Source organism: Pavona decussata, unplaced genomic scaffold (assembly GCF_977016875.1).
Source record: "Pavona decussata unplaced genomic scaffold, jaPavDecu1.1 SCAFFOLD_114, whole genome shotgun sequence".
Lineage (NCBI taxonomy): Eukaryota > Metazoa > Cnidaria > Anthozoa > Scleractinia > Agariciidae > Pavona > Pavona decussata.
In genome coordinates, this window is record NW_028145528.1 from 3,871,284 (window position 1) to 3,895,000 (window position 23,717).

At 38.3% G+C, this 23,717-nt stretch overlaps 3 protein-coding genes across 4 annotated transcripts in view; all 3 read right to left on the reverse strand.

The window, feature by feature from the left end:
• LOC146470290 (translocator protein-like) overlaps positions 1–23,717 on the reverse strand; it is a 117,454-nt gene that overhangs the window by 24,058 nt on the left and 69,679 nt on the right. The window lies entirely within an intron of this gene.
• Positions 3,368–8,724, reverse strand: LOC146470294 (eukaryotic translation initiation factor 4E-binding protein 2-like). Of its 2 annotated transcripts, none has more exons than XM_085122367.1 (3): positions 8,473–8,724; positions 4,247–4,429; positions 3,368–3,691 (listed from the first exon to the last, which is right to left on the reverse strand). In XM_085122367.1, exons 1-3 carry the CDS (start codon positions 8,612–8,614, stop codon positions 3,654–3,656), a joined length of 363 nt encoding a protein of 120 aa, XP_084978493.1. In that variant the 5' UTR covers positions 8,615–8,724; the 3' UTR covers positions 3,368–3,653. The 2 variants fall into 2 exon arrangements, with proteins under 2 accessions (XP_084978493.1, XP_084978492.1); XM_085122366.1 differs by having other exon boundaries at positions 3,368–3,688; positions 8,473–8,720.
• Positions 19,499–23,717, reverse strand: part of LOC146470295 (cGMP-dependent protein kinase 1-like) — a 21,139-nt gene continuing 16,920 nt past the window's right edge. Inside the window, exons 16-19 of the mRNA XM_085122368.1 lie at positions 23,692–23,717; positions 22,993–23,178; positions 22,718–22,784; positions 19,499–21,675 (exon numbers count right to left, since the gene is read on the reverse strand). The exon at positions 23,692–23,717 is cut by the window's right edge and continues 39 nt beyond it. Coding sequence (XP_084978494.1) covers positions 21,580–21,675; positions 22,718–22,784; positions 22,993–23,178; positions 23,692–23,717 — 375 coding nt within the window. The 3' untranslated portion in view covers positions 19,499–21,579. The remainder of the gene's footprint in view (positions 21,676–22,717; positions 22,785–22,992; positions 23,179–23,691) is intronic.

Consider the following 23,717-nt stretch of genomic DNA (forward strand, 5'->3'; position numbering starts at 1 on the left):
CTTGATTCTGGGCGGTTGAAGGAGAACTTCGCCGGACGATCTAAGACTATATCTAGATACGGTCTTAAGGGTGATAAGTTCGCTAAGATACGCTGAAGCGAGTCCATGGATAGCATTATACGTAATTAACAATATCTTGAAGTCCATACGACACTTGACTGGCAACCAGTGTAACATTTTCAGTGTTGGAGAAATGTGATCGAAACGACCTACGTTACAGATAAGCCTGACAGCAGCGTTTTGGACGCGTTCGAGTTTTTGCAGTTCAGTAGTAGGTAGGCCATACGAAACGCTATTGCAGTAGTCGAGGGGGCTAGTAACAAATGTCCTCTCTTCTGAATCTTAAATTCACGTTTCTTCAAATATTTTATAGTACTTTTAATTAACTAACTGCAAAGTAACGAAAACCAACACCAAACTCTACATAAACCATTAACCTTGTGCATAAACATCCACACGACTTGTGCATAAATATACAAAACATGAGAATGGTGTATTTTTCAAAGTGACACAGGCATACTCGGATATAGGAAATCCGAGTGCTCTTATCAGGGGTTGAGCCTCAGACCTTCCAATTGCTAGTTCGGATAATCTACCACTGAGCTACAGGAGACTTGTGGGAGCTAAGACCATTAACTAGGTTCATGTGACAAACATGCTGCACACTGCTGCAGATTGGAATGTCATGTGTGGCATATGCACAATCGAATAAATGCGATGGTACCTTTTAAGCCTGATAAATGAAAGAGAATGATGTATTATTATTCAACGGTGAAACAGGCATATTCGGAAAAAGAAATACAAAGTATGCACCTGTCCTCGTACCGATATCATGCAGGGTTGTATTTAAGAGCATTTCAACTGATTCTGAATTGCCCATAGTTGTAAAAGAAAAAAAAAAACGACAACTGACAAAAATGTCAACCAATGCCACACTCCATCTTTCTTGGTCTCATTTCACGGCCAGAATATACAAAAAAGGGAGGGGGCGCTAAAACCAAGGGTGCGCTGATTTTACATTTTGACCGAAGGAGGGGCTCTTATTCCAGTTACTCAAGAATATATCGTTCTCGTACACTGTACATTTGAGCACACGGCTAATTTAGGTAATGGTGGACAACTACGGCAAATAAATAACAATCATACATTGGAGAAGTTGAAATATCACATCAACAACAATTCGCATACTTAACCGTTGCATTTGTGAATTACTGTAGACTGCAATGATTTTGTTCAGCGCTTTGGATTTCATACCTCATGTCCAGATACTCGTTCCTTCTTACAAGCTAAACCTTGACAAAGCAAACTTATTCAAGTTACATCGCAGGGGTGTAATGGTAAAATATATTTGAATAATGATCCATTCTTTCCTTATTCTATAGTATTGTTTAGTGAGTTTTATATATACCTCCTTGTTTAACATTAACAGGACTTTCTAAAATGCGTACTCCATGATCGCGCAATGAATTGTTTATCACTTCGATGTCTTTCGCTGCAATGATGCTGAATATAATAGGCCTTAGCTTATCACGGTTTTCGACGCCATTCTGACGAGTAGGCAAACACGTCTTCAAATAAGTATTTGTATGGAAATCGGATGTCAAATAATTTTCATAAAACATCGAAGTTCTGAAGAATTTATGAATTGGAAACTTTTGGCACTCGGAAAAGGATCTTAAGAAAAAAAATTGGAGGCACGTGGCTGCGCCAAAAAGCGTCCAGTCGTGTTTTGTACTTTTCATTTATTTCCCTGTATTTTTGTTTTAGGGACCGATCGTTTATTACGTCCTAGGGGGAGAGGGGGGGGGGGGGGGCGGTGTTTTTCTAAAAAATCGAGTGTATGAAAATTTAACCCCCCCAAAAATTTAACACTTAAAACACTTTTCCTATGATTTTCATTTGCCGAGGAACGCCAACTTTAATTCCTTGCTCAGTATAGGGAGAGAAAAGCCCAATACCAGAGCACCGATAACAAAGCAGAAAAAAGCAACGCCACTTATATTTCTAGTAAACGAAGCAAGCAAAATTGCGTGTAGTTACGGAACGCAATCCAAATTTACCAAGTGATAGTGACTTATCTGGCTTTGATTGTGTTGGACCATAGCCTACATAGCAAATGCTGTTAAATTGCCCCCCACTTGAAAGGTCAAACCATAGTATTTTTGACGTCACAACTCTACGGGGGAAGTGGGGGGGGGGGGGGGCTGTAAATTTGTTGTGTGCTTTCTGTTAAAGTATGAATCTATAACAAGGAACTCAAAAGCATACAAATAAAGGATTAAACCTCTTTTAGCCCCAATAGTGATCAGCATCTGATTTCTCCTTAATCAAGACACTAAAGGCTATGCTGATGCTGGAACAAATTCTCCCAACTAGTACCACAACAGCCATGTGGGGAGTCTACACATGCTGCACTCTTCGTCATTTTTGTTGGCTAAGAAAACCCTCCGCATTGAAATAAGTGCTATTTTGAATCAAACAGCACTGGAAAGCTTGTGTATAAGAGGTGCAGGAGTTTTTAAGACTTTTTATAACTTCACTTACCGTAGGTATGTGGAAGGGGTACCATCAGTCTATGGAAGGTTTATAAAAGGGTTACCTTTTCTGTCAAAAATGGTATACAAAAAGGGCAAGGGTTTGCACCTTGGCGCGGAGCCACGAGCTTTAAGCTTGGATATGTTTTGTTTCGTTCTAGTCTTTCTGATAAAAAGAGAGACAAAAAGAACAACTCTTTAAAATGAATGCCTATTTACCATAGTTTCCCTCCATCATACTTAAAACAGATTTTTAACAAATATCTGAAGTGGTCATTCATAGGTAACACCTGGAATTCTGAATTGAATTGGCCTAGACCAAGAGCTGTACAAATGTTGTAAAAGCTAGCCTGCATTACATGGGATCTGTCTTGTGGAAAGAGATCCCAGTAGAGGTAAGACAATGACAAAAATGTAACTAATTTTTCATAGCAATTCTTGTTACAATTTTCACTTAACAAAGCAGGGTGGTTTGTTCTAGTTTATACTTAGTATAATTTGTTTTCTTTCATTTATGGGTCTCAGGTAGTTTTTCCTTCCACACGGCACAAAGGAAGACCATTTGTTTTTAGGGGCATTGTATTTATTACAAATGAAGACGATGATGTTGATGACGATGAACATCTGATTATAATTCAAATTCAGGGAATGCCCTATGAAGCAAGTCTACTATGTTGTCCTGTTGTCAAGGCTATTGTGATGTTGTCCTTCAAGTTTATATTATTTTGTTGTCTTTCTATCATATTTTTATTGATGTAACTTCAGGCTTGTATAACCCTTACTTTCACCCAGAGAATCCACAAGATACAAAGAGGTCACACAGACAATAGTCATTCTGCCATTTGGCCAAAACATTTATTTTGACATGGCCAGTGTCAAGAAAAGCAATTCTATGTACAACCTCAATTGATGTGTCATTCTTTTTTTTTTTCTCAACAAGAGGCAAACCGATGTTCTTGCCAAATACCATTCCATAACTCCACACTAAACGTAACAATATTTACACCCACTGAATGCTGGCACTCAAAGTGGGGTTACAGATTCAAGTGCAACTGAGAAATCTAAGACAACAGTCACTGAAATAATCATTGGTATGTTACAAGCACCCACACATCTGCCCTAGATGTCCATCTGAAATTGAGGTCCTTCTGGTTCTGCTGGTGATAAGAGAAACAAGAATACCAATGAATGAATTAGGAGGAAATAAATTATGTACAGTGGAGCCCAACTACAAAGACACCCACTTAATAACGAAACCTTGTTATTACGGACAGTTTTCTTGGTCCTGCCCAACACATTATCCTCAAAATAAACCTCCTTAGTAATGACACTCCAATAATACAGGGTCTATGGACACTTTTCCTGGTCTCCACAGTGTCTTCAATAACAGGATTTGACCACATATCTTTCTCTGTCAGGACATGTTACCTGCATGCACTTGCAATGCTAGATGTTTCGAGTCTAGAGTGGCTGTTCAAGTGAAGCATTTCACATGCACATTTTACTAGCTGCACCTTTTCACGGGCAACGTTTGCTTGATGGCATTTTGCAGAAAAACTTTAAGAGCATTCCAATTTTTCAACTATCCATTCATTACATGAATGCTAAAGCAATTGCTGGGAAAAAGGATCACTGACAAACAAAAAGGGTCCCCGGCAAACCCATATTCCTTTTAGTGCAGTTAATGGTAACTCTGTAAAAAGTATACTAACCATGGTCATTCTTATCATTGTCTGTCTCTGTGGTTGGTACACCATTGTCCTTGGGATTTGTAGGCTTGACCTTTCCATCACAAGTCACACCAGGGATCAGTGGCAGGTTCCGCGGAGGAGTACGCGACAATGGAGAGTTGCGAAGCTCAAGTAGAAACTTCCGTTCATATATTATGCGTGTTCCTGATAGAAAATAAGCACCCATTTCATCATAATTGAAAACAAGCGGCGTTATAAAGAAGCAAGAGTAAGGTTTATATGAGGCACGGACAGGTTTCATACTCTTCTGTGCTTGGTGTTTTACAGTGTGAAAATGTACAGTGCTTATTTCTACTGAGTGAAAATCAGTTTTTTGGTTCCTTTTCATTCTGTTAAATAGTTCATCTTCTTCCTTTTTTATTTCCTAAAAGCATGCTTTCTTAGTGATTTTTCCCCATAAGCATTACTTTCAATGACTTTCCATGATCACCCACAACTAAAATCCATGACCATCCAGGCCTGGAAAATGAAATTAAGGTAAGGTAAGGTAAGGTAACTTTATTTAGACACGGTAAATCCTTCAGCAAATATGAGATATACATTCAGAGATAAAAGATAAAAGATAACCAAAATCATACCTAACTAAACTAACTAACCTAAACTACTGTTAACCATATACTAAAAGCTGCTTTACAAGGATGCCGTGTTAAAACTCATTCAAAACTGTGGTGACGTAAATTAAATTTAAAATTATGTAAAGATGTTGCTGCACGAAGGTCACTAGATAGGCTGTTCCACAACCCATCTCCCCTGTAAGAGAAACTCTTCTTTAAATAATTGGTGCGGGGCTGCGGAAGAGCCAATTTATTTTCAGTATTCCTTAATCGATATGATGTTACGTCGTTTCGAGAAACAAATCTAGAACTCAGATATTCAGGGGTCATTCCATGTAAAGATTTGTACATCATCATAGCAGCCGATTCCAATCTTTGGTATTTTAGTTTACGCCAACCCAGTGCCCGGAACAATTCATCGATGTTAGAGTCATAATTGGCACACATTAAAATACGGGCTGCACGATTTTGGAGCTTCTGAAGCTTTTCAGAGAGACCACTGCCACAGTTGCCCCAAACAACACTACAGTAATTAAAATGTGGTTGAACTAGGGCGTCATATACATTAATTAATATGTTAAAATTACAAAATTCCATGACTTTCCAGGTTTTCCATGAGCTGTATGAACCTTGACAGAAAGTAGCATTACACAGCTATAGCTACAGATGGCCCACACAGGCAAAGCTTAACCTAGTTGCTATAGCATGACCAATGCAACTACAGTAGGGTGGGGGGGGGGGGGGGGGCTTTTTTACATAAATATGGTACGTTGGAGAAAAAAAAGGATTAAAAATACATTTGTAGACAAAAAGGAAATGCAATGTACTGTAAGTGTAAAGAGGATGATTGATTATTTGGGGAACCTTGAAATATCAAGTGCACTAAATTGTTCTTCCAGAAATTAGCCTTTTTTTCTTATTTTCTCAAATTCTTATTACAGCGGGACAGAGAGGAAAATGATCTTGAAACAAATGTGGCTCTCTTGTGACAAGGGAACAACCAAAAGAGATTTCCTTCCTCTTAATGCATGTGTCAATAACAAAAAAAGTTATATTTCCTTTGAAATTCCATCAAAAATGAGTGTTTGAAAGGTTTGCAATCAGCTCAAATCTTTCAAAAGACAACTCTGGTTTGGTATGTGGAAACACTGAAATTTTACAATGAAAACGTTCATAGTCCAGAAGTGTTTGTCCTATTGAATGGTCAATACATCACATAAGGCAAGAGTACAAATAAAGATTGTGTGTTAAAGATTGTGTTGTCACATGCAAGGTGACCATTATTATCGATTGTTTATGCGTTGAGGCTAATTTAATGAAGAAAAAATTTGGGTTTATTTGCATCCCAAACTGCTCCCAGGGAAACCACCTGGGAAACAGAAACATACCATTTGAGGCAATGGTGTCTATCGAAAAGATTAAATGGAAAAATTGCAGTGGGAAATTATTTTTAAAATAATAATGAAAGCACTTTCCATTTTGTAAACAATAACATCTTGGCACTTGACTGTTCATATTACTGTTCCAAGACTGGAAATGCAACAACACAATGTATTTTTATTTCTCATGCAGAGTTATGTCATTTTTCCCATCTCTCTCATGCCTTTACATTGAAACACAACTCAGTTATAGTACACAGTGAGCAGCATTTTAACCACACTTCATCAACTCATAAACAAACGAAGTTAAAAGCCTGCACAAAGATAAAGCGCTAAAATATGATTTCAATAATCTTGTGCCAAAAGATCTAGGGGACACCTGAAATGCAGACCATGTACTGTAAATGTGACAAAAAGCAATATAAAATATGTAAGTATGTAAGGCAGGGGTCACGCTAAGGCAAAGTTTAAACTTTGCCGACAAAACCTCCACAGAAATTGCAAACGGAAAATAAAATTTTTACTCAAACTGAGTGGGGTTGCACATGTGGGAGGTAACTGTCAAAATTATTGGTCCATAAGCCGATCAAGCATTTTTTTTTTGATTGGTCATCCATTTCTCGTAAGACCTCTTTGGCTCCTCAAGCTCAGGAGAAGATGATGAAGGAGAATCCTGCAAAGTCTTCGCCTGGGCTTCACTCAGTTCTTCTCTATTTATTATAAATTTGGTCGCCTTTTAGCACCTGAGGGTATAAAAATTGCAAGTATTTGGCACTGAAAAAAAGCAGGGAATTGCGAGGGATTGTACTGGTTATAAAGTCCAGGTCCATCCATGACAAAGAAAGACTGTGAACTGAAGCACATCCCATGCTTTTTTGACCTTATCACAACTATTCTGTTCCGTCTTTCAAGTGTTGACAGTCACTGCCGTGATCACTATTGTTCAGCTTGTTCTTCAGAAAATCTGCCTCCCCCACCCAAGCACTATGGCATCTGATGTTTTTGTCGGTTTACACAAATTTTGCAACCTGGAAAAGTTTGGGCCAGACTAGGAAAAGTGTTTTGTTGACAGCTTTTGTCCGAAAGTAATCAAATTTGTGCAAAAAATTTGCTAAGTCCAACCAATGCCTAACAGTTGAAAGGAAAAACTGTACGCACCTTAAAAAAATGTCTAAAGTTTGGTTTCAACTGAATTTTAGGCAACGCTTGTTGCCAGAATTATACATTTATAGACAAACAATAAGACTTAATTATTTTACCATTTGGTAGCATGACAAACAATTAGCAACCGAAGCTTTTTTCTTTTAAATCAAAGTACACAGTTGATTTAAATGGTTTAACCATGATCCAGGAACTAAGTTAAGGGAAGATTAAGTTGCAGCTCAATGGCCTCAAGTAACTCCAAACATTTTAGAAATGCCTGCCCTTAGCCGGCCTGGTCAAGAGCAGATTTGAACATTGTTGTACTTTGATTTGCATGAAGACAAAAGATATACCATAGCGAAATAGCTTTGAATTACAAATGAAATACCTTGAGGCGTGATATCAGAACACGTGGGAATTGTTTACATCCACCAAACGTAAACAAAACTAGTTTGGCACAGGATGAAAGTAAAACGCCTGAACATTAAATACGAAGACCTAGAATCGACCGCACTGCAAGTAATACAAGCGTACGTAGGCACTTTTTGGGACAGTTCAGCAAATTACACCTCAAAAAGTTATGACGACATGAAATGGCTTTGCCTTTGTTCAAAGCGTTGCGCCCTTTGTCGGTGCTTAAAAGTGTTCGAATAAACGACATAAGAAGCTTGCCGAAATGCTCAGACTAATATTCACCGACAACAATTGCTCGCTATCGAAACAATATGCAAAGACGGGTAATATTTAGCTTACGTGACTGTACTTGTTCTTGAAAATTTCGAAGCAAAACATTCGCGTTTGACATAACTGCAAGTTTTATGGAAAATGCCAAGTAAATGCACTCCAACGTTAAAGAAAATTGGAAGAGAAATACGCAACGAATGGACATGAATGCACTTTAAACGCCCGGCTGATGAAACTCGAAGATGCTTGCAATCGATACGTGGATTTGGCTCATACGCAGTTGTATAACGAAGCAACCGAACAAGCTAAATCACCAAACTTAGCCTCAAAGGCCAACGTGTACGGCAAGAAATCCTGCTGGCCAACAGTTGTACAAGGTACTTAAACAAAACTGATAACAATGAGCTCAAAATAACGCCTTACATACCGCCTGGAGTTGTGGAAAATATGGTTCCTCCTGGAGTAGTGGAATAATCGATCGGTATTTGACCCGGATCGTTCACCACAATACGTCTGGAAGGAATCGCTCTTGATTCGGATGGCAATACATCAGTCTCTGTGCTGTTCATTGTGTCTTGTTGTGGCTGTAAACGGTACGATATTCCTTCGATCTGAAGCACTCTCCTGCAAAATAACTTTGCTCCGTCTTCCCGAAATCTTCCACCGAGTCACGAGATCTTGTTGCGCATGTTCATTGTTGTACAAAAGTTGCGTCATCTGTTTTTGTCGATCACGTGTTTGAGTACAAAAGCTGACCTTTCGCACGGTTTTCGCTTTCTCTTTCTTTTCTTTTTGTAATTGTTTCTTTTTATTTTCTTCTTCCTTTTTATATCCATTTCCTCTTCGTTTGTCGTCCATAAAAGTCCTAAACTCCAGCAAAAACCATAGCGTTAACTAATTTTATGCAGTATGAAAAACATTGTTTAGTCTCATCTGAAGGTAATAAATGTTTATCTTTGTGTTCATGACCGTCACCTTGAACCCACAAAAAGACAGTGGGGCGGGCTTTCCCTTTTCTCTCGAAACTGAAACTGCGTTCGGGGGGTTTTCCCTTGTGATCACGCCACCGTCCCATGTAAAGGTATTTTTTAGAGTGTAAAAAAACCCTGCTATGTTTCGCGATAGATTAAGCTATTTTTTTTAATACAGTGTAACCGTGCCTAGGACACCACCTCGTGGTTGTACAGTTATATATTTTTAATTCGTTTGGGGCTTCATCACAAATATGTACTGACGTGGCAGAGAATTCTCGTATTCTGACGGCCAGACAACCCTCGGACAATCACGTGATATAAACAAGGAAACTGATGTCAGTTTCAGAGATGGACATTTGTCACTATTCCTTTCAAGTGTCACCAATATTTTGGCTGGAGAGTTGACAGAGTTACGGAAATACAACAAGTGCAGTATTGTAGAAACTGGCGGGAAATATAACAATGCGTGTGGGATCAGAGGAGTGTCCAATCTCCTTCGAGACTTAAAACACTGTTATCACCTGACAACCTCACGACTTCTAGAAATAACTTGTGAGAAACTCCGAGCCATCTTCGTTAGCGGCTTATTCTGTAGACAGTTGTTGTCAAGTAAAATTTCCCCCTTTACCTAGAGAGACGTCTAGACATCTAAGCGAGCGGCTCATGCCACTATTGCCTTTACATCATAGGGGAGAAAATAGGCCATTTCCAAGTTGCTCTGAACGTCATTATAAAAGCGAGGCTAACTGCACAGTTTTTATCATGAAAATAATTTTCAGTCATAAGCAAACAAAACTAATTTTCATATGAAAAGCTTTGCACTGAGCCTCCCGTTAAAATAAGGTTCAAAGCAACTCGGAAATGGCCTGTTCTCGATTCGATGGATGTCAAATTGGGGGCATGCGCAATTTGGTGTGCACCGGTTGTACACTGGGGTATGTTTTACGTCACGTTGCTTTGATGATCTGCATAGAAGATCAAGACTGGTTTTTATAAAAAGTTGTTCGATACGATCATTGTTTTTGAGCTGCTTTTCCTGCTTGGATCGGGCACAAGTCCTGTGTGTTGACAGAGATCGAAGATTATACGCCACTCAATCGTTGTTCTTGTGTATTTCTCTACTTGGATCGGGTACGAGTTGTAATAAATTTACAAAAACGTGAGTAGGTGACGGTAACGTCATGTTTATCCGCATGCAACTGTGGTCATGTTTATTCAATCTACGACTGATTATGTAACATCACGTTTATTTGCGTTTTGTAAAGTCATGTTTATTCAAAGTTTGCGGTCTATACTTAACAATTATTCTACAAGCGCGCGTTGGATATCAGATGATACATAGCCAACGAGGCGCGTAGGGCCGAGTTGGCTATGTATCATCTGATATCCAAAAAGCGCGAGTGGAATACAACTGTAATTGTTTTATTTAAAAAAGAACAACCAGAAGACAATTTAATGGTCGCTTCTTCTCGAACATGGTATAATGGCTCATCATGGCCACTAAGCCAATCAAATCCCTTTGGTCCAGTGTTTAATAAATACCCGGCTGAGGAGGGAGGAGACGGATCATACGGATGAGGCACAAGGATCTCAGGTTCTCTCTCTCGTCATGTTACAAGGATCTCAGCTTAATTTCTCGTCATATATCAACCCAAATATACGCTACGTAGATTTAAAAAAGTATAGACACAAAGATACAGCACATAAGTTTTGCCAAGTCCACAATGCTTTCGTCAAACTATTCCACGTGCTTGGTCACACTGTCACGCCATCCATAATGACCATCATGTCACAGGCAAACAGGACAAGGTACTGATACTCCTGCAGTCAAACTAGCCAATTCCTTACAATAGTGTTGTAAACTTCGAAAAATATCTTACAATGAGACTACAGTATCTGTACTATCATTATTGAAATCGTGAATTTCATGTCGCCAGCAGTCACTTTCATCACAAAATTCCTAGTAGAGTAAACTACATTATACCTTGACCTTATGCATTATAAGCTGTTGCGCCTCATTACAAACCATGACAAACATTATAGCCCAGTTGTCAGAAGTCGTTACTTTGCCAAACTTGAATAGGCTTCAAAAAGACGATTCAAACAAAGATCGCACACTCTTAAGATGTTTGAGTGGTTCTTTCAGTTAAAATTCTGAGAATCTCTCTGCCAGGGATTTTTATTCAGTTTATTTAAGAAAGGCATATGACCACACGTTTAAAATATTTTACTCTTCTACTATTTATTCAGCTTTTCTCCTTTTTCTCGACTACTCCGTTTCTAATCAGCCTCCATAAATCTACTTAGTTAGTTGGTGCTTTCAACCTTGTTTCCAAATTCTTCACACACCTCAGATAAATTTTAACGTTTCAATTGCTTCGACCATATGAAAACTGAATTTTGCAAACAACAGCTCGACCCATCGTGTGAAGTAATATTAAATTTCTAAGACAACAGATGACCTTCGGAGCCCGACGGCAAGAAATCTGAAAAATTTCGACGTAAAACAGGAGTGGCCTTGAATACTTGAAACGGTGGTGAAGGCTGATGCACTATTCCTCAGTTACTTTGCGGATTAAAGGAAACTGCAGCTACAAATAAAAGACTCATTTTGATATGAAGGCTTCTTTCAATACCGGCGACAGCGTATTGACTCTAGCTGGTCATGATTTTTGAGTTTTAATTTAGCTGTCATAAAAAGGCCGTTGTTTCGTCAGTCGAGGAAAGAGAATGCTTCCTGAATTAAAACTTAGAAATTTTAAAGTTGTTTATTAAATAACAGTTAGTGAATGCGCGCTCTGATTGGCTTGAAAAACTCGCTCATAAAGATATGGAAACACGGATAAATTTTTGTGAGTTGTAAAAGAGAAATAGAAATCATTCCAGCCCTGCCGGAGTGTGTCCAGAATAGATTAAAAACAGAAAAAAGAGTAGAAGTTTGGGAAAACTTTAGAAGACTAACAGTAGCGGAAACACCAACAACAGCCGCGAAACATGCCACATTTACATTCATTCGTAAAGAAGTTTTGCCTGAAGGTTCAAGAATACATCCACAGTCTAAGTAGCAAGCATATATCAAAACTTAAAGGAGTGCGCTGAACACGCTAAGCTGAATTTGTCGGTACAACTTCAGCTATACCGTGGGTGCACCCTTTTGTGTTCATTTCAATTTCACTCGCTGTTTTTCGTTTTTGCTCAAATCAGCTTCTTTGCAGAATGTTTGAAGTTTCCTTTCCGGCCAAAGTAATAACCGAATTTCTACTACATTCAAGTACATCTGACCACGAGAGGATGAAGTAAACACTTAGTTCATCCTCTCTAACGGATCTGACACAAAATTGTTCGTCCAATCTCATTGGAAATGACATTGAGAAATAATCTTAATTTGTAGTATTATGTTGAAGTTCCCATTTGCGACACTGGATGCGGCCAATTTCCGCGAACCAAGAATAATTTTAGAGGGGAAAGGCCCGTTGAGTGACACTATTGAAATAAAAAATAATGCAACATTTTTGATAACACTGACTCTTTTAGTTTTTGACGAAAAGAACTTAGGGGCCGGTATATACCGTTTCAAACAGTACACCGGCCCCTAAGAAGATGAAAGTTTCAATGCAGTATTTGGTTTGCGTTCTCCTTCGTCAAACGAACGCAAGTATTACACGGTACAGGATTATAATGAAAAAGATAGAAACGGAGGCCTTAAACCTCCTGCGGGATCTCGTTCCAGAAACAACCTCTAAAACTCAATACAATGTTCAAACTACCGGTTACACTGAGGAACACGACTTTGAATATTTAAAAGTGGATGAATGATAGTGATGCCGGAAAACAAGATGACGAAAGAACAGACAAAAGAAACTGCAAAGCCAAAAAATCTTGGCTGCCTTTTCCATACAAGAAATGAAAACTGAAAAAGTGTACAGAGGACAAGTTAAGAATTGGTTCATGCTTATAGCGTGCGTATATCGAGTTATGGATGCACGCGGAAAGTTTGGAGAGCACGAAAGAAGCCGCGTAAGACTCTTACGCGGCTTCTTTCCCATGTGCATCCATAACTCGATATACGCACGGCTAAAAGCACGAACCAATTCTTTTATAACATAGTGACATCAAAGTACTGCACGGAAAACAAGTTTAATTTATTTATTATTGATTACAAAATTTTCTCAATGCGCTGAATGGAAAAACAAAGTTTCCTTATTTATTGGCTCATGCACCTGGTTATAAACACGCCACAATGGTATCGGTGAAAATTTGCTCCTTCGATTAGTTTAAAGTCAATGAAAATGTAGACAAACAAGTTTCCAAGCCCACAGAATGTTTAAGTACTCAAATGTTTTAGTCAAAGTTAAAGGCAGGAGCTAGGGTTTCCAGTCATCCCGATGTTTACTTGGTGCACGGTACAGTTGGAGAAGACTCAATTCCAAGAGAGAATTCGGGTATAGTTCTTCACTATTTTCTTCCATTTCTGGGGAAACTTTGTAAAAACTAAACGAAGGAAACCCGAGTTTGTCTGATTTGCACACATCATCGAATGGACGCACGGCCAGAACGGTACCATGATAACGCCAATAGGAATTAGATAGGGAAGCACGCGCTATGTTTTAAAGCGTACTTGTTGTTGTTGTCTAACTTGTCCATTGAAGATAAATGCTGTTAAATATTTCCACAACCTGTTGCCTTATCTCTCGTATTCGCCAAAAATAAACAATCGGATTAAGCGACGAATTTAGGAGTATGATGGTGTACGATATACTGAGGACTAGAAAGGTAGAGCTGTTGACTCCAAATGCAAACTGCATCCCCAACGCCAAAGAATATGGAACATAACAGAACAAAATGATACAGTAGATCAAAAACATGTTCTTTACAGACTTTTTATATACAACAAGATTAAAATATTTCTTGTGAATTTTCCCAGAATGGTTCTGTTCTTCAGCTCGAATCGTTCGGCGTTGCCGCAAACCGAAAAAGATCTTCCAGTAGCAGTAGAAATTTACTGCAGCACACGGGCAAATAGCGATAATTGCCAAAACATGACTCACTTTTCTGTTCGCTACCCACGAACCGGCAAATGCAATTGCCGTTATCCACGCCAAGGCAAGTACTGCCACGACTCGGCTAACGCTAACTAAGAACCTGTAACGAAGCTTGAGGCGAAAGGCGAGGTATCGGTCAACCGCGATAGCAGTAGTTGTCAAAAATGAAGCCGAAGCTAACACAAATCCGATAACGGTAGAGGGTGGCAGCAGTGTACAGTAGAGCGATGGATCCTTGGTGATTGTGGCTAACATTAAACCGAAATGCAGTGGAACAACAAGTAGTCCAACAGCAAGGTCCGATAACGCCAAACTGCTGAATAGGGCTTTGGAAGGAGCGCGTAGGGACTGGCTCTTGCGTAATGCGACTAAAATGAGGATATTACCAACCGACGAAGACAAGAACACTATGGCGTCGAGGACACAAATAAAAATGAAAATGTTTTCGGAGAATTCTTGTAAGAACGAATAGCGAAGAAAATCAGGTGTTGAACAAGTTTCATTCATCGTTGTCTTTAAAAGCAGGATTGTGTGGTGCGAGTGCTCTTATGTTGAGAATATTTCTTTTGATTAACATAAGGTTGCAGGTGAACGTTTTCGAGATGAATTTCTTTAGGCATTATTTCAAGTGGACAAGCAATTAAACAAAGTAACCAATAGAATATTACTTCCTCCCAACTTTGGCAAAACATCCGTAACTCCTAATATACGTGTTTACAGGTGATCATTTTAGAAAATGGGAATTTTTAAAGAAATAACCAAGCGGATAATAAATTAAACGGGAGGCTTTACAGCGTTATGATAATGCTTCTCAGCTTAACATTAATTTTTATTGATAAATTTAATCATTACAATTTTAAGATGTCAAGTGCGCCTGGGCAATCTTTAAAGAAAATAATTTTTAGCGATATTCACCAAGGTCGCAAACAAATTAAACACAGCGCTCAATTTCAAGGTGTGAGTGTTTTATAATTACCATAGCCTCTTACCACATACTGTTTTGTATATATAAATACATATCGGCAGAATATAAGGTTTATTGCTATCATTAGTTGCTAATAGTAGAAAATAATAGCCTTACTGGCAAAAGCAATACAGCTGTACGACAAATTGCTCAACAGGAAACAATATTTGCTGCCATAAAATTTCGGTCTAGATTAAAAGAGATCTATCGTTTGCTTAAAACTAAGGGGCCTCAAAATCATATAGCTTTATGCAGTGTAACCACTTCGTGTATGCGCTAAGGGGTCTTCCAAATAATTTTGTGTTTACTTTATAGATCTTAACACGCCCGTGTTAAAAGTTTAAGACTGAAACCCATCGTTTGCTTAAAAATTGGACGCCTTAAATATAAATATGGCCAAGTAACCCTATGAGGGGCAATAAATTCGTGTAATAGGTGGTGTAACAAAATATTGTTGTCTTTCCTAAATAGAGAGCACTTTAGGGCACTTAACACGCTCTTGTTAATGGCTGTATGTGAGATATGTAGGTTCCCGTATTTTTCAGAGTATCGATTCCATTTATCAAACCGTTTTAAGCCCTAACATTGATCAGCATCAAATTTCTCCTTGTAATATCAGCAATGCTTATTCAACCCCTGAGGTCATGAGAATTAAGAATATGATCATTTTCTTGATTTTTTAATAACTTCTCCCCGGTACTTTTATAAGAAAAGTATAGGGACCAGATAGGATAATTTGTTCTTTGATATTAACGGTTAAAGGGTTAAAATGGCCAGGCCAGTAAACCAGCCAAGGCCTCAAAAGCATAGTGAAATAGAACTTCTTTTAATTTTTTGAATCACATGACTTTAGTATAATGTAGTGCTTGACAATCTTAGTTTATAAGCGTGAAAAAACAGGGGCACCCAACGGATCGTTTCGGTAAAGTATCTGTTCGGAAGGCCCTTAATCCCCTACAATTTTCTAAAGGGAATTTTCACCTCGAACTTTCGTGATATGGGAAATTTAAGGCCTGGTGTTTTCGGATTGATAAAAATGTAGTTTCGAGTACCGAAAAAAGGTCAGCTAAGATTCTCGGAAAGGAAATAAGACCTAAGGTTTTCGGGAAAAGGACAAACGATGACCTAGTAATTTCGAAAATACTCAAGTTCCCCTAGAACGACCGAACAGATAAAAATATTATAGCGCGGCCTAAAATGAACCTACCGAGCTTTAAAGGCACTCCACATAGCCTGAAATAGCGTTTCAAAGGATCTCAGAGAAAACTGTCTTTGGGTGCCCCTGAAAAAAGCTTTTCTTCCGTTTCCTATTCATAAAAACATGCATCCGGATGGAGAGTTCTGCGTATTAATTGGAAACAATTATATTTAACTTGATATTATAGAGATGGAACAGCAACAAGATATACCGGTATCAACTGGAAAATTAAAATATTCCAGATTTTATATATGTTCCGGGCTAAACAATGTTGCTATAGGTTGAAAGGGTGTTTGACTTTCTCCGTCCAAGGTCTCCAAGTCATGAGATGTGCTACCGACAACAAGAATAATCTTAATATTGTTATTAATTTTTCAAATGATATTTTCCGGCCAAAATACAAAACAAAAGCTGTTAAAAAAGCAATTACACAAAATGGTGAAAAATATGAGTCATTCACGAGTAGCACCGTAGGGGAAATAAATTTTTGTTATGCCCTTCAGAATTTCTGATGAGGGCCACTCTTGTTGTTAGATTACAGCCAACGATCATTTACTGAGTGTACTAATTGGTAAAGATTTTTAATTATCATATTTATAATTTAACTTTTTACGGTATGACATACAGGTTATTACAGGCACAAAGAACCTGCCTTTTACAACCACATAAACTTGTAAATTATATATATCTGTAGTGCGGTGGTCTTGCTATAGCTTAAATTTCGCACGCGGGGCGTTGCTTGTTGTGAAATATTTTGAAATGTGCCGCATGACAAGCATAGATAAAGCCATTAATCACCTGTTGGAGGTATTGCTTTAGGTGAATGACATAGAGCGGTTTTCATTTGAATGTCGTAAAACCAAAACCAAAGTAATTACTCTGGCCAAACAGAGCAGAGGTAAACGGCGCAATGAACCAGTCAGAAATCGTGCGAACACATGTAACCGGCGTAAAGCGCGGAAAAACGCGTGCAAGCAAGGCGCATGTTTCTCATTGGTTGAAAAAAGTGATCACGTTTTTCTTATCAATCACAAATTAAAACGAAGTAATGCAAAACCAAAGCAATTACCGAATTACTCTCGACAGTTTAAAGGAAAATCAAAAGGAAATCGAAAATAATACTTAACCAGTTCAGCTTTTAATTAGTTTCTGAGCCTGGGGACCCGTTGTGTGCCTCTCCTCCCTTCGTAACTACAAGACCTTTAAAGCCATGACAATGAGGCTTGGCATGGAGGGTAATTATAGCAATGATTCAGTTTCTCTATCCACGAAATACGATGTATTTAAAATGATGGTCGAGATCCAGCGTCATCGCAGTGTTAGGGAAACTTTGGTCGATATTTATTGTGCTCATATTCGAATTTATAGGGAATATTTCATATTTATCCAAGTATATTTTGTGGCTTAAGTTCTTGTTATTATTGGTTCTAGATCGTATATCGTTCAATTTGTAAAGGGCAATGGTAACCTTAGTTTCCGTTTTAGCTTTTAGTAATTTGCCGAGCTGTGCAAATGTTCTCGAAAACCTTATAATGCTTGTTACTAAAGGGAAAATAATTAGAAAACCAACAGTAGCTATGCTAGGAAATATTTTCAAATTATCTTCGTTGACCTGAATAAGGTTAATCAACTTGGAAGTTCTAGAAGTGTTACTTTTTCGGTTGAAATGAATACTCTTGAAATGAGCTCCGTTCTGTAATTGCGTTTTCAGGAGTATTCAATAGGATATACCTTTTAGTTATGAACACTAAGTGAGTTTCTTTGTGAACTGTAATGACGGTAATTACGCGGCACGAGCCGTTCACTGACACTTCGGAAAACTCATTACATGTAGCTACGTTTACACACCTCAAGAACTTTTATTTTTAGGACAGTTGAATGGTGCAAGTTATCCTTGATTAACAAGTGTAGTCGTTAGCTAGTCGTTAGTGAGGTTTTGGTGCTAAACTGAACTTGGCTTTTAATCTTCTACGCGTTATTCAAAGCATACTAACTATGTTCAAAGTACTGCCGCGTCCTCTGTAACTGACTTTTCACATTCAAGCGTATTGTATTCTGTTAACAATGGATACTTGTACAAATCATATATATACAACTCTGTAAGTAGCGCTAAGCGATTACATCGGTGAACATCAGTGATTACATGTTTACAACCTTGCTGTTGGACGAACATATGTCAGTTCGTCCTTCGAGAATAAACTACTGTTGGAACCAAAAGTGAAGTTGTCGCTGTTAATTCTACATCCAGTTGCGGCTAGATCTTGGTACCTCAGGGGAGTGACGGCCCTTTCTCGCAAGCGACCTCTCCTTGAGTTAATCTTCCCCAAGAATTTGTCACAGAAGTTCTCCCGTTGAAGTTCAGAATAGCCCGAAACCTTCCCGTTCGCTTAGAGTGGAAAAACCCCCCGTCACAGCAGGACATGTTTTTTTTTAGCTGTCAGTGTGCTAACACATTAAACATTTTTTTTTTCTGATCTCAACGTAAACGCTGGCCACTGATGGCTGCACATAAACAAACAAACAAACAAACAAGAAATAAAGAAAAAGAAAGGAAAAGGACAGTGCGACAGTGAACACCTCAATTCAGCACTCGGGATCTAAAACAACAGCTTCCTCGGACAGACATTACGTTTCTTAATTTAACAGTCATTGAAGCAACCCAGCATATCTTAACAGATACATTTATTATATTCGCATTTATCAACAATAACATGAATTCATATATTTTCCTCTCTGTATAAGTAAGTAGAACAAAAGATATCTAGTGTCCTTTAATTCAAACACAGAAATATTTTCCAGGGAGCGTTTTTTGGTAGTATATATATTGTGTATTTAAAACGAGTATAATGAAACACCTATCATACAACGTAACATGGCTGCATAAGCTAAGAACTACCAAAAAAATATTCATAAGCCACTAAATAAGAATATATTAAGTTCTTTCAAGAGAATTGGAGAGAAAAATTCAGTGCAGCATTTCAGGATATCCTGATTTAGAAACATCTGGGAAATGCTTCCATAGAAAGTACCCAATACGTAGCTGAAAAAAAAAACGTACCCCTTTCGTTAGAAAATGTTCAAGTTTGAATTGAAATAAAACCCTGTTCTTTCTCTATTCCATTTTGTTAACTTCCCGCGCTTCTCAGTTACATTTCGCAGGAAAAAAAGATTTGTATCAAAAGTCATTCCAGGGCTCAAATGTAAACCTTTTTATAGGCGTTCCCATGATTTTAAAGAGGCCATCTTGGCCACGGAAAAAGGTAAGGCACGAACACTGTTCTTTATATCGCTTTATTAAGAATTGATGAAAAGTTTCTTTATTAGGTAATATTGGTGCTTATACAGTCGGTATTTGGTATTGGTCTACTACCTATACCCTGCACAAAGTGCATCGAAATGTACAAATCTACAAATTCGTCGTAAAAAATTGACAAATATCACTCTGAGCAGTGTCTATATAGCTACCTTCCGTTTCATTTTGGAGGACGGCAGACCTTAAACTTAGGAATTTCAATCCTACTTGCCTCCTTGACCAAAATAGTGCCTTTGCCTTTCGTATACTGCAGCCTATGATAAGCCATGAAAAAGCTACAACCCTGAAGACCTCACAAAATCGGGATCTGATTAACTTCTGAAGCCACTTTGCCATGCAAAACTTCTTGAAAGAGCCGTGCAAATAAAACGTTAGAACGGTTTTCCCTTGAATGTCGAGAGTAATACTGCGCAAAACCACAGCAAACGGTGTTTGCCGTGGTTCTGTTTTCCTTCGCTCCGTGATTGGTTTAAAACAATCGCGCCACTTTCTCAGCCAATGAAAAGAAAGACCAAAACCAATCGTGACTTACTCCTTCGCGTTTTCCCGCGCTTGGCGCCGGTTACATGTATATGCTTTGACTTCTAATTGGTTCATTATACTGTTTTTGTGTACTCTGATTGGTCCGAATAATTGCTTTGGTCTTTGGTTTCACGACACTCAATTGAAGACCGCTCTATTCATTTGAACTAAATATCTTAGACACCAACTTAGTCTCTTAAGATAGTATTTTCCTAGGATGTTAAAATAATTCTTAAAAATACACATGATATATACACTTTTGATAAATAAATAATTTGCTTATATGATAAATTTTTGTACTTTTGAAATACCTTCTAGCATAAATATGATTTCTTTTTAAATCGTTTCTCGGGTTTATTAAAACATGAGAAAGGTAGATATTTTCTGAGAAAAAGATAGACTCCACTACTAACACTATATATTTTTTTAAAAAATAACGTGTGCTAAAAAAGCACGCGCTCTCATTAGTTGAAAGCCGTTTTTCAATTTCTCATTATAATTCCCAAATTTTAAGACTCACTGGTATCGTTCTTCTAATGCCGTTCCAGAACTAGGTAACTAATTATTGCCGAAAGGCATCCGAGCTAGAGAGGGCTAAGGCGTTTTTAATCAAGACTGAAGACATTCCTTTTTAAACAAGCCTTTGAATATTGTTAGTTTTATATATAGGTGTCAAGCGCATAGAACAGCAATGACTGATATGCGGTGTATAAGAATGTCGGTTAATGTTAATATAACCAATTCGTTATTTCTAGTAGTAGCCATTTCCCTCCCCGCTCTATCGGGCAAACCCCCGGGCAATAGCATTTTCTGAAAAATAAATCGGCAAATGCCCCATGGTGGGGACAAACGGGCTGTTCAAATGCCCCACGGTACAGTAATAAAACTTTTATCTGAGATGTTGATTTTTTTCGTTTTACGGCTCAACTTCATTCTTAGCTTATGAAAGTCAATTCATCCCAAACTTAGTCTCAGATAAATAATCCTTGTTATTTCTCTGTATTATTACAGTGACCGTTTTTCTGTAGATTTACAATCTTATTCATATCCTTCTTAGACGTAGTTTATCGCAAATTTATTGTCTTTGCTGACGAACTTATCACTAATGCCCACGAGGGAGGGGAGGGGGGATAGGCACTACAGGAATTGACTGATGCATAACTGAACTGTTAAGCCAAGTTGACCCTTGAAGGATGCTGAGATAAGTCAGAGTGAATGGATGGAATCTCATATATCCCCTCTCAATCCCTTCCCAATCAATCAGTGCCTTGAGTGGCCTATTCCACAATCCAACACGGTGAGATACACTATGGAGCAGTCTCACCATTTGTTGATCAACAACGAATAAAATAAAAAGAAAAAATTGAGGTTAAAGCAAACGGCGTTCCGATGTCCTCATAATAATTTTTGGGAGTCAATTTAAAAGCATTAAGATCATCAGAACATGGAAACGTTGTTTGGTTTAACACGTGTTTCTGCAAGGATCCAATGACATGCTTTCACTGCAGCTTCCAACATGTATTAAAAGTTCTCATCCCATCCTGATAGATCATCCGGTGGCACATCCATGTCCTTTGGGTAATGATCAAAGTTGCCGTAGTCTGTGGCGCTTTTAACCTGATAGACAGTAAAACAATAACACCCCCTAAAGATGACTTGTGAAACTTAAAAGGGCCATGCAAATAAAACATTGTTCAACTGAACAAAATATCTACGATTAATATTCTTAGAGATAATTGGCCTAAATAAGGTTTATATTTTAAACAATTTGATCCGTGCGGGCTTTGCTATGGCTACGTACACTGAGTCGGAAAACGAAAGACACTTTTACGTGCTCTGTTTCATTTTCAAGTTGTCCTACTTGTTTTTCAAACGCAATAACTGTCAAAAATCGTCGAACACCCCCACCCCCCCCACTCCCCCCCCCCCCCCCCCCCTTATCCGCGTGCAGTAAGATAGTGCTTTAAATCAGTGCTTGTATATCACATTTTGATACACGTTTCCAACAACATTGTCCGGTGGGACAAGAACAGGGACACGGTTGTAGCATTGCCAAAAATTGGTATTCCAGAAAATTGTTTGTCATTGTAGCACTGCCATGGATAGTACTAAAGTTTGTTTGTTTTGTTTATTTATTTTTATAAGAAAGTTAAAGAATGACTAATGCTTTTGGCTTTGCTTACTTATGTATTTCTGGTCTAAGACTAGAGGTTATGATTCTGGGGGATTTGCCTTGAAAACGGAGAAATATTTTGGTGCTTTGAAGCAGCCGCTTTTAGGGGAGTTGGATTCCATTCTAGGAGGAAGTTTATACGACTCCCTTGAAAGCGAATACTTGGGAGGCTAGTTAACTCAGACGAAACCGCAAACTTAAGGGATTACAAACCAGCCAACACAATGCTGAGGTCTTCCCCAATCACCAAAAACATTATGGAAGTTCAACCCCATGTCACATGCTGTTGTGTTATGGAAAGGTTTTAGTTGGGAAGTTATTTGTCAAGCGTCTAGCTTGAGAGACATGAATGCCTATGATTATGCTACACGTTTATTTCAAAAAGGAGTTAAGCTTATGGCTGAAACAATTCTCTACCTCTGAGCTACATAAGACTTTTTGTATGGTGAACAATCCAGTAAGGAATTAATTAGCATCGCATAATACCTTTGGTTTTATTGGAGGTTCAAGAGTTCTCTCCAAGAGACCCTGCCAGTGAAAACCTTGGAACCATCTGCAATAGACAACTATGCGTTAACATAATCAAAGGAGGCAATAATCTTTAGGAGGCAATAATCTTTCATTAGAAAATCTTGAGATAACTTCAAGAATAACACTGTATTTATGAACCCACCCAAGAAACTTAACTTATATTCTACTAGGCCTCATCAAAACAGATTCCGTTATAAGGAGTTAAAAGAGAAATCACAGCGGTATCTTACTTGTGCTTCTTGACATCATTAAGGCCATCCTTTTGATATCCCAATCGCTCCGTGGGACTTTCCTTACACAGTCTTCTTATAAGGTTTTGAGGATTGCGGCCGATCTTTTTGGGAAACTCAACCACGTCCATTCCTCGAAGTATAATGTTACATGTCTTCATGGGGTCGGAGCCATAAAATGGCGGACTGCGAAGGGTAAGAAAACGAGCATTGTTGGAAAACGTTTGAATGGATGTTTACTGGACTACTTTTCAAGTTACGCTACTTTAAGGATAGTGCCTGGCGTTTGAAAAGAACATCATGAGCTGATTAAACTTGATAAAACAAATCCATTGAAACATCCTTGCATGGGCAAAATGCGTCATTTGTGAGTGTCGGGCGATAAAAATTATCGTCCCAGCAAAATTACGACACTTCCACGAATCGAAAGAAATGATCATGATTATGACTGATTTATATAATACGTATAAAGATGTATACTTGTCAGATGTGGCTAATTTGACAAAGAAAAGAGGGAAAAGGTAAATTTTCTCAAGTTTACTTTAGCGTTGTACCTGCGGATCGGCTGAGGTACTCCACCGTGCTTTCACTCTGTTTTTGTTTTATGTATGTAGCCGTAAAGGTTACATTTATTGTTCGTACTGGCAGCCAGACAAGCCTATGAAGATTTTAGTTTTTAAGGATACTGAAATAACTAACCTCCCAGTGAGAAGCTCAAAAATGAG